General features: G+C 46.7%; 1 protein-coding gene across 1 annotated transcript; it reads left to right on the forward strand.

Annotated features, from left to right (window-relative positions):
• Positions 1-231: 231 nt before the first annotated feature.
• CCDC105 (coiled-coil domain containing 105) lies at positions 232-15,317 on the forward strand. The gene is made up of 7 exons (XM_027850958.1): positions 232-846; positions 1,491-1,595; positions 5,758-5,956; positions 9,330-9,496; positions 10,546-10,641; positions 10,755-10,868; positions 15,117-15,317. Exons 1-7 carry the CDS (start codon positions 277-279, stop codon positions 15,315-15,317), a joined length of 1,452 nt encoding a protein of 483 aa, XP_027706759.1. The 5' UTR covers positions 232-276.
• The last annotated feature ends 340 nt before the right edge of the window (positions 15,318-15,657 follow it).

A 15,657-nucleotide genomic window follows, 5' to 3' on the forward strand; every position in this document is an offset into this window, starting at 1 on the left:
CATGGAAGTAGATGCAGGGACGAGGAAAGGAGTGCCTGCCTTGTATGGAAAGAGAAGGACAGGAGGAAAGGGAAGTCTGGGGTGGGAATGGGAGGGGTAGGAGGGCAGAGGAAGTGTCCCCCTCCCCCACTTCTGGAACCTCTTCCCTGAGTTGTAGCCCCAGTCACCATGGCGACGGGAGGACTGGATTGAACTCACTTCATCTGAAGGAGAAGGAAGGAGTCTCTTGCCGTCCCCCTACTGTGGGGCCCCAGGTAGGGGGCGGCAGTTAGGGCCATGCCTGTGTTCCTGCATCCCCTGGAGCCGGCTCCTGAAGATCGGGTGGGCCCCCCAGAATGGCGACAGCACACTCGGGATACAGTGACTGCAGCCCAGCAGCTGACGGAGCGATGCGGCGCAAACGCGCTGTCCGTGTGGCAACCCCGCGAAAGCATCTCAGACCCCAACATTGACCGCAACCGGTGCCGAAAAACGTATATGCTACCCTGGCGTTTCCGCGCAGAGATGCTCAAGGACGGCGGGACAGTGGAGCAGCCTCCCCCAGGGGATGGGGTCACCCTTTGGAAGGAGAAGCTTAAGCCCCCTGCGTGGCTGGCAACCATCCCCCTGCCACTGAACAGGGAAGCCCGGGCCATGCAGAGTAATGAGTATATCCAGAACTATGGCCGAGGTGTCAGGCTCTTGGCCGCTCGTTTGCGCCAGGCGGAGCAGGAAATCAATGAGCAGCTCCGGGCCGTCTTTCGGCAGAGGGAAACCACAGACCGTAGGCTCAGTGAGATACGAAAGGGTCTGCTCATCAATGAGCAGAGCAGGAAAATCCGGCTCTTCCGGCCTGCCTCAGAGAAGGTGAGACCCTCTCTTCTTCAAACCTCCCTCTGAAGCTGTCAGGCCAGTACAGCGAGATTATACAACTGTTCCAAACACCCAGAAGTCTGGGAGGTCCGATAGTCCCTACCCTCATCAAACTTTCAGGTCAAACACCCTCCACTCGAACTCCCAGGAGGACAGACAGCCCCTCCTAGAACCCACAACCTCCAGGATGTCGGTTTACACACCCCCATCTAATTCTCAAGAGGTCACCCCAAGGTGGCCACAGCATATAGATCAATCTTTTTCTCACCCCACCCCCCCAAAAAAAAACCTCCCAGGAGGACAGACAAGCCTCCAGCCACTCACAGCCTCCGGGAGGTAAAAGAGTCCTCCCCCCAAACTCCCAGGACATCACACAATCCTGCCAGTCACCTACAACCCCTTGGAGATGAAACACTTTCTCCTCACTGTCCTAAATTCACTGACCCTTATCGCCCCTCCCTCCCCATTCCCCGAATCAGATACTCCTTCATCACACAAGAGACCAGAAGCTTCCTTCTCCTTAAACCCTCAGGTGGTGCATATCTTCCTGGAGCAGCACCCAAGGGATCATATTTCCATCCCCTCTGGTCCTTTCTTTCTCTATAGGGCAGACATCTCTTCCTTTTCTCTTTCTCTAGGTCCCAGACAAAGCTGACACTCTGCTCCTGTGGGAGAAAGAGGAGCTTCAGGGCCTGAAAAGGAAACTGGAAAAGGATATGGAGGCCTCGGAGATCTTGCTCAAAGTAGGAGAATTGTAGGGCTTCTTTTTCTCTCCTCTATTTTCCACCTGCCCCTTTGGGATGGGGTTATTTTTGGCAACACACGAGGGAAATCTGGGGAGAGCAGTTAATTGGTTATTGCTTCTGAATATTATCAAGGTATGCTATAAAGAGCTTTGGCCCTGGAATCTCCTTCCCCTCCCCCCCCCAAAACATGGAATTGAGTTCTGCCTAGGAAACCTCGAGCAAGTGACTTCCTCTTTCCGTGCCTCAGTTTCCCCAGTCATAAAATGGGGATACTTGCTTTATTCATGTTCTGCTGAACAGAGCTGGAGAAACTGGGCTGATGGGGTCCATTACAAATTTATGCTACATAATCTCAGTCAGACCCTCCCAGTAGCAAGGCAATTCTTTTACAGATCCCTGATTTGCTATCCCACTGCCCAGTCGATTTTCCAAACTTTTTCTTGCCCAACCTCTCAGCTGAGGGTCTCACAGCATACTTCACTGAAAAACCTGAGGCTATTTACTGAGAGCTCTTTCTCTCCTCTTCTAATATCATTTGGACTCTTCTCTCACTCTCTCCTCCTTCACTTGAGTCATCTATATTTCCTACACTTCTTGGCTAAACTTCTTGAGAAAGGGGCCTCCCCTTTCTCCCCTTTCACTCTTTGCTAAACTCTGTGCAGTCTGGCTTCCAACCTCATCATTCAGCTGAAACTGCTCTTTCCAAAGTTACCAGTGAGTGATCTCTTAATTGGCATTCATAATGGCCTTTTCTCAGTTCTCATCCTTCTTGACCTGTGTGCACACCTTTGACACAGCAGATCACCTCTCCTGCTGGCTCTTCTCTCCCGTCTAGGTTTTTGTGACATTGCTCTCTTGGTTCTTTTTTTCAGCTTTCCTGCTCACCTTCCATTCTCTTTAGATCAATCTTCATCCAGGCCATGGTCATTAACCTGTATCCCTGTGACTGCCTCAGGACAGCATTGCAGACCAGCAAGCCATATGAGGCCTGTAGTCTCATGACATTTCCAAGTGGAGACACTAGACAGTGGAGGGACAGTGGGTATCCCAGAAGGATCTGTCCTAGGCCTTCTTCTCTTCTGCCCCTTTGCTATTTCACTTGGTGATCCCAACAGCTCCCATGCTTTCAGGCATCATCTTTATGCTGATGATTCCCAGATCAATATACCCAGACCTAATTTCTCTCTCATATTCCAGTCCCATGTCACCGTCTTTTGGACACATTCTGTAGGCATCTCAGCACCACCATCCTCTAAGACACCCAGGTTTACAACCTCAGTGTCATCCTCAATTCTACACACTGGCTAACTCCACATAAGCCAATCTGTTGTCAGATGTTGTCATTTCCACCTTCACAACTTCCCTTGTATGCACCCCACCTTTTCTCCTCTGACACTGTCACCACCCTGGTAGAGACCCTCATCACCTTTCAGCTTTATAATTGGACAACCTATTTCAAGTCTCTCCCCACTCCAATCCATCCTCCACTTAGCTACTAGCTATTTTCCTACCACATCACCTCCTTACTGGGTGAGCTCTAATCGCTCCTTATTACCTTTAGGGTCAAATATAAAATCCTCTACTTAGTACTCACAGTTCTCCATAACCTGGCCCCTTTCCAGTCTTTGCACACTTTACCACCCTCCAGGTGGGTTCTCTAAAATCCAGCTGCATTGACCTATTTACTGTTCCTCCCAGTTGACACTCCCACCTCCTGTCTCTTTGTCTTTGCACTACCCCACAGTTGGTTGGCGCCGCCCCTTCACCTCTGCCTCTTAGCTTTTGTGCTTCCCATAAGATTCAATTCAAACGTCCCCTTTTGCAGGAGGCTTTTCTAGCCCCCACCCCAAAGTTTGGAGAGCCTTCTCTCTGAGATGATCTTCTATTTACATTGAATATATCTTGTAAGCAGCTACGTTTTGCATGTGGTCCTTCCCCCTCTATTATTAAACTGAGCCTGTGGGGAGCAATGGCCACGTTTTTGCCTTTCTTTGTATCCCCAGTGCTTAGTAGGGTGCTTGGCACATAGTAGGTATTTCCTGAGGATTTGTTGACTGCTTGACCTTTGTGTGAATCAAATGAGATGTTATAAGTAGAGCTTTTTACAAACCAGGAAGCATCCAGGAGTAATCATGAGTAACATTTATTGTGCCCCAAATCCCAAGTGCTATTGAGCACATAAAAAGCAAACAAAGCATCATTCCTGTTCTTTTGTCAATCCAATCCAATAGTCATTTATTAAGTGCTCACTATGTAGAGAGCCTTGCACTCAGCACAGGCCATACAAGAACAGTTATTAGGTAGATCTTCTCAAAGAGTTTAAAATCCAACGTGGGAACACAATCACAGGCTCTTTGAGGTGGAAGGGGCCCCAGAGGCCATGAGATCTAACTTGGACTTGTACAAGCATCTACCTTTAATAACCTCAACACATGGACCTCCAGCCTCCACTTACTGACCCCTAGGGATGCAGAAGGGCCCTGCTCCAGACACAGCCCATTCCTCTTTGGCATAGCTCTCACTGTTGGGAAGTTTTTCCTTACATCAAACCGAAATCTGGCTCTGTTGCTTCCACCTGCAGCAACTGGGTCCAGCCTTTGGAACCAAGCAGAACAAGGCTAACCCTTTTTCTATATGACAGCTCTTCAAAGTTTTTTATGAGGCAGCTGGGCGGCACAGCACCACAGTCCAGAACAGTAGACCTGGAGACAGGAAGACTTGAATTCAAATTCGGCATCAGACACTTACTAGTTGTGTGACCCTGGCCAAGTCACTTAACCTCTGTTTGCCTCAGTTTCCTTATATGTCAAATGGGGATAATAATAACACCTACTTCCAAGGGAGGTTGTAAGCATGAAATGAGATGATAATTGTAAAGTACTTAGCACAGCATCTGGTACATAGTAAGCACTATGTAAATGTTTGATATTATTATTATTATTATTATTCAAACACTTGAAGATAGCTAAAATGTTCCCCTGGAGTCTTCCCTTTTCTAGACTAAACATCCCCAAATCCTCATGCAGCATGATCCCTAATACTCCAGCATCTGGTTGCCCTCCTCTGGACAAGTGATTCCAGTTCAGTAGGTAACATAGCATAGAAGCAGAAATCCTTAAGGTTGAAAGGACCTTAGAGGTCATCTAGTTCAGTGGTAGATACATAGAATAGAAACAGATGCCCAGGGGTCAAATACACCACAAATCTGACATCTCTGATTCTAGTCCAACTGACCACTTGAGTCAAGGAAGGGGGGGGGGGGTACAGCTTCCTAAATGGCTGTGATACAGAATATGTTCACATTCTCATTGCTATGACTTTAGGGATTATGAAACACTTTCTCCCCAACAGCACTGTGAGGTAGGTATCCATATGCCTAATGTGTAAGTGAGGAAAACTGAAGTGGGGCAGTGAAGTGACTAAATAGTCACAAAGCCAGTAAGTGACAGGGCAGGTACCCAATTCAGATCTTAAGACTCCATGTCCCTCAAATTTTGCCCTCCAGAGACTAAAGCTGTCTTTTTAGCTATTGTCCACTAGTCCCTCAGCATCCATTTTCCTAGCCACTAGGGTCTTCTCTGAAGTCCTGGTAGCAATAAGAGGGGCTCCACACACACATAAAACTAAGGTCTTTTTGGTTAGGGATTGGGGGGGGGGCAATTGTAGACCTGCGATTTTATCAATTTAGGAAACTCTTGCTGAAAGAGCTCCTTCTGCTAATGCAGATCTTGCAACCTGTTACTAATGTTTATTCTTGGAAAGTTGCCTGGGGACACTGAGAATTTAAATAATTTGCTCAGGGTCACACAGCCAGTAGGTATGAGAGACAGAACTTGAAGCCAGGTCTCACCAACTCCAAAGCTGCCTGTCATCCACCCCTCCCTCCCACCTTTTGGTGTTTTCTTATACTAGATCTATCTCACTTCAGTGTGAGTTGGGTCCAGTGTGAGGTGGCCTTCTCATCCTCCCAAAAAGTAGAACCAAGGAGGAAGGTCAGAGAAATGTAGGGAGAGATTCTCATCTTCTCCTGATCTGTCTCTTCCCAGAAGCCCCTATCCCACCCCCAGCCTTTCCCTCTCTGCCCACTGAAGACCCCTATGACTTCTCCCCACTTGCCCAAAGACCTTTTTGACCTGCCCTCCTCTTTGCCCTCCTCCAGGCCCTGTCCAAATGCCGTGATGATCTGACATTTTGCTGTGAAGAGCGGCTCCAGGTGGTGGATCTCATGAACCACTGCTTGGATGCAGCGCTGGTGGAGGCTGGGCGTCAGTCCTGGATCAATATCAGCCGAGTCCACACTCCCAAGGTGCAGGGTACCGCCAGCCCACCAGTCAACCCTGTGGGGGTCAACCCCCCAGGTGCGTCCTGCCCTAGTGTGGGGACACTCTTCCCTCACTTGCCTGAGACACAGTCCCCAAGGAACTGGACAGACTTACATCCCTGTATCCCACCCCACACCCAGTAACCCTGAGCATCTAGTAACGTGGTCAGTGGCCTTTCCTCATCAGGAAGGCAACATGGCAAAGTGAAGACAGTGATTACTTTGGAGCCAGGGAAATCTGGGTTCAAATTCTGCTTGACATTTACTAGTGGTGTGACCCTGAGTCTAGTTTCCTCCTCAGCAAAATGAGGGCTTTGGGCCAGAAGGCCTCTAAAGTCTCTTCCAGCTCTAAACCTGTGATCCTACTCCTAATGAGTTTGTGGGCACCTGCCCTCCCACTAATACCCAAAGTGACCCTCTCCAATAGCATGTACCCTGGGGAAGCCATTAACCTCTCAGTGCCCAGGCAACTCTTCAACCCTGATGACTTATGAAGCTGTATCTGTGGCTGGAGTTTCCCTGTCAGGAGTTTTCCAGGGATAAATGTAAAAGTCCCGGACTTCAGTTCAGGAAATCGACTTCAGAAGTCAAAGATACGGGACTCCTTGCTAGATAGCTGCATGGTACCATGGGAAGGACGCCAAACTCTAGTTACAGGGCCTGAGTTTAAACCTTGGATCTTTTGCTTGCTACTTGTGGGACCTTGAGCCAACCACATCCTCACTCTGGGCCTCAGTTTCCTCATCTGTAAAATGAAGGGGTTGGACTAGATGTCCTCTGATTCTGAGTCCAGCACTCTTATCCCACGTGCTGCTTCAAAATAAGTGTAATCTCACACTTCCACACGGCAATATTTGAAAGACTTGAAGGCAGTTACCATCCTCCCTCTCTTCCCCCACCCCAGTCTTCTCTTCCTAAAGCTAAACATCCCGAGTTCCTTCAATCATCAAGCTCTTGCTCTATGGATTCTATGATGTTGTGAGACTTGACAAGATGGGGAGGTGTGACTAGAGAGCATTTGGTCTGAAAAATATCTGAGAGCTTCATCAGCCTCAAGCTCAGTGTGAGCCAGGAGTGTTAACATGGCAGCCAAGAAAACCAGCCTGATCTCTTGCTGTCTTAAGAGAGTACAGCCTCCTGGGATAAGGAGACGATGGATAATTCCACTTTCCCTGGCAAGATCATAGCTGAAGTGTTGCATTCGGTTCAAGGCATCACAGTTTAGGAAGGATCTTGATAAGCTGGGAGATGTCCAGAGGAGGACCACCAGAAGGGGAGGAGTCTCAAGTCCGTCTCTCAGTTCCTGGCATCTTTTCTGGCTGTCCCCCATGCCTAGAATGCTCCTCCCTCCTCAACTTTGCCTACTGATTTCCCTGGCTTCCTTTCAGTTCCAATGAAAATCTCATGTTTTACAGGAAGCCTTTTCCAACCCTTCGTAATTCTAGTGCCTTCTCTCTGTTACTTCCTATTTTAAAGCTTGCTTTGTATATATTTGTTTGCATATTTCCCACATTAGATCGTAAACTCCTTGAAGGCAGGGATTTTTTTTTTTGCCTCTTTTTGTATCCCTAGGACTTGGCGCAGTGCCTGGCAAATAGTAGGTGCTTAATAAAAGTTGATTTATTGATGATCGAAGGAGCTTAGGATGTTTAGTCTTGAGAAGAGAAAGCCAGGATGGGGGAGAAGGGAGTAAGGTGATATTTGCCTTCAGGTATTTAAAATGTTGCCATGTGGAAGTGAGATTGGACTTAAATTTGAGTGACTTATGGGATAAGAGTGCTGGACTTGGAATCAGAATGGCCTAAATTAGAATCCTGCCTTACATGCTTACTAGCAGTGCTACCCTGAGCAAGTCACTTAACTTCTGTTTGTTTCAGTTTCCTCAACTATGAAATGGGGATAAATGATAGCACCACTAGCTGTGAGCACAAAAATGAGATAAAATGTATAAAGCATTTAGTACAGTGCCTGACATATAGTAGATGCTATATAAGTGCTATCTATTATTCTTAGCTATTATTATTTAACCTCTATCTTGCCTCAGTTTCCTCATCTGTAAAATGAGGATAACAATAGCAACTACCTCCCAGGTTTGTTGTGAGGATCAAATGAGATAGCATATGCAAAGTGCTTTGCAAACCTGAAAAGAACTATATCAAATTAGCTATTGCTATTATTACTGTTGTTGTTGTTAGTAAAAGTGTCTGAGGCAGGATTCTAATTCAGTTCATCCTGATTCCAAGTCCTGCACTCTTATCCCACGTGCTGCTTCAAAATAAGTGTAATCTCACACTTCCACATGGCAATATTTGAAATACTTGAAGGCAGTTATCATCCTCCCTTCCTTCCCCCACCCCAGTCTTCTCTTCCTAAAGCTAAACATCCCGAGCTCCTTCAATCATCAAAAAAAATCAACTTTTCTCAAGTACCTGCTATTTGCCAGGCACTGTGGTACACAAAGAGTCTGGGTGAAAGTCACAAAGAGACAAATTGAGGCATGAGGTAAGGAGAAGCCTTCTAAACGTTAGAACTATACAAGTGTGTCACGGATTCAGGAGACAGGGGATTCCCCCTCACTGGAGGTCTTCAGGTGAAAGCTGAGTGACCGCTAGGAGATATTTTTTTCAGAGGTGGGATGGCTTAGAAGGCCACTCAAGTCCCTTCCAACTCAGAAACTCTGATTCAGGAACTACCTCATTGACCCTGTGAGCCTCTCCTATCCAAACCCCCCCTTACCTTGGCCCCCCAGAATGCTCCTAGTAACCCTGTGAGCATGGAACCACATACTAGTACTCCAAATGACTTTCTGAGCATCTGCTCTCTCCAGTAATGCTCCCAGTGAGCTTGTGAACATGTCCTCAATAATCTCTCCCCAAGTATCATTGACCCCTTCTGGCATCATGTCTAGTAATAACAGTAATTAATAAAAGCCCTCATTTCTATAGCACAGAAAATTTACACTTACATTCCTGACCAAAATCCTGTGAACTAAGCAGAAAGTATTATTTTCCACCCTCTTTAAAGAAAGCAAAGTGAGGACTTAAGTGACTTGTTTAAGGTCATACAGCCTAGTCCAGGGATGGAGAATCTGTACCCTTGAGGCCACATATGGTCCTCTTGTGCGGCCTTTGACTGATTCAGTCTTGGTCTTGAGAACCGAGAGGGCCACGTGTGGCCTCAAGGCCACAGGTTCCCCACCCTTGGCCTAGACATAGCAAAGCAGAGATTTGGGGATGCCAAGTCTGGTTGTTAAGAGAGACCTACAGAAAAAGAGTGACAGAGATACCTGAGAAAGACACAGACACAGATAAGCCTCTGTAGACATAAACGGAGGGAGGTGGGGAAGAAGATGGTGGACACTCAGTTGTCTTGGAGAACTCCTCCAACAGACATTTCCTCTGTCCCCTCAGAATGTAACTTGGCTCTGAATGATGCCAAACGACTACTGGTGGAGGGAAAAACAGTAGTGGAGAACATGATAAAAAGTGAACGTCACGCCCACACCTGGCAACTGCACGTCAACAAGTCTGTGGAGAATTCTCTGTCCCGAAAGATGCAAGAAACCATGCAACTCGAGGTGAGTTGAGCAAAGGAGTGGGGCCGTGTTCAGGGACTGGAGTTGGATGGGAATTACAAAGGAAGGAAATTTTTATTAAGCACTTACTCTATTCCAGGCTCTGTGCAAAGAGCTGGGGATAGAGATATGAGCAAGAAAGCTAGCCACTGCTCGAAAGGGGCTTACCTTCTAATGGGTGAAGAAAACAGGCAAAAGGGAGCTGAAAAGTGAGAGTCGGGATGAGAGGAGGGGAAATGAAAGTACCCAGTACATGATGTGTTTTTGTAGTCTGGAAGCCAGGAACAGGGACAAGAGGAGAGTGAAGGCTAGCCTAGGCCCTTCCACAAAATAGAGGCTCAATGGATTACCATGTGAAGAGTCAATTGGTATGGTACTGGGGGATTAGTAGTGAATATATGTAGAGATGTTTAGATGTTTGGTTGAAAGCTATACAGAAGGTTCGGTGGGAGCCATATTTGGAATTGATTTGAGGGAAGAGATAATTTGAAGGCTGGTTAGGAGTTAGGTGGGGCTGTGGAGTTAGATGGGGATGACATGTGAAGAGTTGATTTTGGGGTAGAGGTCTAGTAAAAGGGTACAGGTAGAGTTATTTGGGTGGCTACTGGAGAGCTACACATGGAATTTATGTGTGAAGTTAATTTTGGGGGGGCATTTAGCTGCTAATTGGGGACACTGTGGAGTTGATTAGGGGTCTTGGGTGGAATTGGTTTGGAGAACGGTTAGCAGTTGTGTTTGAAATGGATTTGAGGACAGTTGGGAGTAAGTGGAGCTAGATGGTACCATACATGGAACACAGGAGGGTTAGTGCCTACATATGTGTATTAAACTGGTTGTGAGGCCCTGGGCAATTTAATACAATCACAGGATCATAGATTTAGAGCTGGGTGGAACCTTAGAGGTCATTGAATCCAACTCCTTCATTTTGTAGGTGAAAAAATAGGTACAAACGGGTTAAGTGACTTGCCTAGGGTCACACAGCTAGCATATGAGGCAGCATTTGAATCTAAGGATCAGCACCCTATCCACTGCACCACACTGTCTTCTCTCAGGAAAGGCTGAACATGATGGCTGGGCTCACGAGAGGGACTATCCACCGATGCCAGAAGTTCAAGGAAGAGATTCTTATTACAAAGGGACTCAACAAGGTAGGGAGGGGCCTTCATTGAAAGCAGCCGTGGAGGGAGGTCAGGGGAAGATCATGCCTGATGGAGGGGGAGGGGCTGTCTCAATCCTCAATAACACTATACCCCGTCCCCAGGGTCCTGTGTGTCAAAAACACCTAGAAACCCGAGAGAAGCTAGAGAGGCCTATGGTGCGTGTGTTCCAGAGACATGTTGGCACCCAGCTTCCAGAAGCCAACCACCTTTCTATGGTACAACCTCGCCCTCCCATCTACAGAACCTGCCCTTCTTTTCCCTCCCCTCCACTCCTTCCTCTCCCATCTTCTCCAGTGCATCTTTCCTTTTCCTCTACAGCCCCTTTCTTCCCTCTTTTCCCCAAACTCTTCCTTCCTCAATCAATCAACAAACATTTATCAAATGCTTACTGTGTGAAGGGCCTTATAGACCTATAGCAGGCACATTTAGGGTTAGGGTGGTGCAAAGTTTAGGTGAGAAATGACCCTTGCCCTCACAGATAATTCATATATTTCGTGTCCTAAAGTACGTGCATTAGACAGGTGAAAACACTTGTGAAAGAAAGTCATTAACAGCAGGAGGGGTGGGCAGAGAATCTGTGAGGCTTTCTGAAGAAGAAAATGACACGAGGTAAGCTTTGAAAAATAGGTAGGAATCTGACAGGTAAAGGGAGAAAGAGGGAGAAAAACATTATAGGTATGGGGAAGCCTCTCAGTAACAGCATAGAGGCCTGAGGGCACAGGTGTGTATGTATGTTCATGGAGCAGAGAGATGTCTAGTCTGGCTGGAGGGAAATAGTCATAAGTTAAGTTTGATACGATAGGATGATGCAATAGGCTGTGGAGGGTTTTTAATGGTGTCAATAGAGGAGTTCAAACTTTACTCAGTAGGCAATAGAAAGGCCCTAAAGATTTTTGAGCAAAGGAGTGACATGGCCAGATCTAATGGGAAGAAAAATTCTTCTAACAGTGTAAAGGATGGATTTTTTATTGTTGTTGTTCAGTCATATCCAACTAGTCCATGGGGTTTTCTGAACAAATATACTGGAGTTGTTTGCCATTTCTTTCTCCATTATATCCCCATTTTACAGATGATGAAGCCAAGCACATTGGAATTAAATGATCAGCCCAGGGTCACATAACTAATAAGGGTCACATTTGAATTCAAATCTTCTTTACTCTAGGCCCAGTGCTCTATGCACAGCACCACCTAGCTGTCCCTAGGATAAATAGGATGAATGACAGATAGGAAGGGAAAATACAGTATAAATCTATTTCCTAATTTTTCTCTCCTTACCAACAAGTCATCAATTATAACAAAAAGATGGGAGAGCCTGTAAGAAGGATATTGCAAAAGTCCAGGCAGGTAGAAATGACAGCCTATACTAGAATGATGACAATGAAACTAGAGAGAGGATAGTCATTGGAGAGATGTGGCAGAGATGGAATTAACAAAACTTAGTCATTGACTAGGTATGAGAGGTAGGAGAAGGGGAAGAGTTAAAGGGATAGGATCATAGATCTTAGATTTAGAGCTGAGATCCATCAGTACATAAGTCATGATGAACTAACTCAATCTAGATAATTGCATGTCGTAATTCAGGCCTTAATGCATTCTTTAGCCACTCAGTTTTCTTTGCAAGAATTGTTAGGTCAGTTTCTTTGGAGTGGCCATGGATCTCATCAAGGAAGCCCTGTAATGGTCTAGTGTTTTATTCTATTGCTACATCACCTAAAAAAAGGAACAGCTGGAAGACCTCAGTATCTCCAAGGAAGCCTTCTTCCATTTGGAGTCTACATAGGACATCCTTAGAGACAGAGGTGAACCCCTTTGGCAAACACATCTCCCTTTTATGTTTCACTTAATATTGATAATAATGGTGATAATAATGACTAGCATTTCTGTAGTGCTCCCAAAAACCTCTCTTCTCTTCCAAACTTCCCTGTTGCTATTGATGGTGCCCCCACCGTCCCAGTTACCTAGGCTAGCTATCCTTGACTCTTCACTCTCATCCATCATATCCAATTAGTTGCCAAGTCTTGCCAATTCTACCTCCATCTCTTGTATATGTTTCCTCCTCTCCTTTAACATGGTCACCACTTTGGTGCAGATTCCCGTTACCTTACTCCTGGATGATTTGCAATAGCCTGCTAGTTGATCTCCCTACTTCAAGTCTCTTCCCATTCCAGTTAATCCTCCACTAAGCTATCAAGTTAATTTTCTTCAATCTTAGGTTTGACCATGTCACCCCCCCCCACCCTGTAAATCAGCTCTAATGGCTCCCTATTGCTTTCAGGATCAAATATAAAATCCTCTGCTTGGCTTTCAAAGACCTTCATAACTTGGCCCCCTCCTACCTTTCCAATCCTCTTACACTACACAGCCCCTCCTACCACGTACTTCTATCATCCAGTGACACTGGCCTTCTCAGTGTTCCTTGTACAGGATTCCACATTTCCATGCATTTTTCCTGGCTGTCTCCCATACTTAGAATTCTCTCCTTCCTCATCTCTACCTCCTGGCTTCCTTCAAGTCCCATCTAAAATCCTACCTAACCTTTCCCAATCTCCTTTAATGTTAAAGCCTTCCCTCTTTTTATTATCTCTAATTTATCCTGCACATATCTTTTATGTATATGGTTGCTTTAATACTGTATCCCCCATTACACTGTGAACTGCTTGAGAGGAGGGATTGTCTTTGGCCTTTCTTTTTGTCTCCAGCACTTAGCACAGTGCCTGGCCCATAGTAGGCACTTGTTAACTGCTTTTTTGACTACCTGATAGAAATTGTTTCTGTCAGTTATGATTCTCTATGAAATGATGAGAATCACAATCAATCTCATTAGTTTTATCAGTTTCCCATTTTCCAGTCAACAACTTTTTTGACCTCCATTGTTTTGGGGATATTTTAATTGCATGGGTAATAGCTTTCCATCACATACAGGATCAAATACAAAATCCTTTGCTTGTTATTCAAAGCCCTCCATAAACTAACTCTCAATTTCTCTTTCTCTCTTTCTCTCTCTCTCTCTCTCTCTCTCTCTCTCTCTCTCACACACACACACACACACACATACCCACACACACCCACACACACACACACATACACCTACCTTTCCAGTCTTCTTGCACCTTATACCTCTCCACATTCTCTTCAATCCAGTGACACTGGCCTCCTTGCTTTTCCATGAACAAGTCACTCCGTCTCTCAGCTCTGGGTATTTTCTCTGGCTGACCCCCATGCCTGGAATGCCCTCCTCATCTCTACTTCCTGGCTTCCCTGGCTTCCTTCAAGTCCCAAGTACAATCTCACCTTCTACAGGAAGTCTTTCCTAATTCCCCTTAAGTCCAGTGCCTCCCCTGTGTTGATTCATTTCCTATTTATCCTGTATATAGCTTGTTTGTACATTTTTGTTTGCTTGTCTCCCCCAAGATCATGAATTCCTTGAAGGTAGGGACTGTCTTTTGCCCTGGTGCTTCAGCACAGTGCCTGGCACATAGGAAGCACTTAATAATGCTTCTTGACTGACTGGCTAATGGGGATCTGGCACAGGAATAGACTCTATCAGCTTGATCAGATGACATCCCCTCTCATGGATAACACCAGAGAGCAGTGATATGGTGGGCTCTAGAAAGCTGCCTCTTGAACAGTTGTGATGACATGTGAGGAGAGTGCCTTGGAGAAGAGACGGGACCACGCGTCAACATTCCCTAACTGATTCTCCGTGGCTGACCAAATGGTTGGGAGGAGCCTTTTTTGTTGTTGTTGTTTGATTGACAGTGAAGTCAGAACTGTCAGTAGCTTCCAAAGGGCCTGAGTCAGCTTCTGCAGGTCCTTTTGATTCCTCGTCTTCCTTTGTGCCCTGTTGGTATGACAGCATGCAGTGGGGAGACCCTGCTGTAAGGGGAGGGGCCTTCTGGGGACATATGGCCCTCAAGAAATGTAGCATCCCTGGCCTTTTCATTTGTTCTTTTCCAACCTGGGCAAAGGGTGTGGAGACTCCAACTTTGGGGAAGAATAAGAGACACAGAAGCAAATCCAGGAGTCTGAGTCTAGGCTTCCCAATGTAGTTTCCAGGTAGTCATTCCTCAATCACCATTCCTTTTGTTTGTTGGTTGGTTTGGGAAGGCAGGGAGCAGATTCGATGGGGTCACTCCCATTGAAGAAACTCCCTCCACTAATGTAGATAGGTGCCCATTCTGCAATGCTGAGAGTATCAAGGGGCACTGAGAGTTTGTGACTTCTCCAGGGTCACACAGTGGGAGTCGAACCCAGATCTTCCTGGCTCTCTAGCCACAAGGACACATTGCCTCTCTGCTAGCAATCGCTCCCTTCCCTTTTTCCATAAGTCTCACACCTGGCTGGCTGCAGGTCTTTCTCTCCAGCCCATCCCGGATCATCCTTCACGTAGAGGGGGCTTCCTACCTCCTTCTCCGCTGTTCATCCCGTGTCTCCCTCCACCACCACCCCGCCCCTCCCTACAGGGCACCGAAAAGCTGACGCGCCACGCCATCAAGATGGATAAGGACCTGGAGAAGCTGATAGCCACCAGGAAGCACCTGAACACGTGTCTGCGGGACAAGAAGATCGGTCACCAAGTGGATTATGACGTGTTGCGCCTGCGCCTACGCGAGAGCCATCCGCACATGAACTACGAGCAAGTCCAGCGCATGGGCCACTACTGACCCCTACTCCACCCCGGCCCCCCGCCTGTCTCTGCCCCCACTCTCCAATAAAGGTCAGGTTGAAGATGGAAAGAGCTGTCCAGTGTCTCTAACTCTGCTGCCTTGTCATAGGACAGAGCAGGAAGGAACCCCGTCATTGTACAGATGGGGAAACTGAGGCCAATGGAGGGCAAAGGCTCACAGGTTGGCAGGGACAGGATTCGAACCCTGATCCTCTGCCTCCCCCTTCAAAGGATTTTGATCTAAGGCATACTGTGAGAGGAAGAAAGCAGCCTGTTGGTAAGTAAAGGTTGCACACACACACACACACACACACACACACACACACACACACACACAC

Source organism: Vombatus ursinus, unplaced genomic scaffold, assembly GCF_900497805.2.
Source record: "Vombatus ursinus unplaced genomic scaffold, bare-nosed wombat genome assembly UNPS02009173.1, whole genome shotgun sequence".
NCBI lineage: Eukaryota > Metazoa > Chordata > Mammalia > Diprotodontia > Vombatidae > Vombatus > Vombatus ursinus.

What these genes read in the sequence shown, in the direction of transcription:
- CCDC105 (XM_027850958.1), top strand. Translation starts at nt 277, where the DNA reads ATGCCTGTGTTCCTGCATCCCCTGGAGCCGGCTCCTGAAGATCGGGTG. An exon ending in TCCGGCCTGCCTCAGAGAAG is followed by an intron (nt 847 to 1,490) that starts GTGAGACCCTCT and finishes CTCTTTCTCTAG; the next exon opens with GTCCCAGACAAAGCTGACAC. An exon ending in TGTGGGGGTCAACCCCCCAG is followed by an intron (nt 5,957 to 9,329) that starts GTGCGTCCTGCC and finishes CTGTCCCCTCAG; the next exon opens with AATGTAACTTGGCTCTGAAT.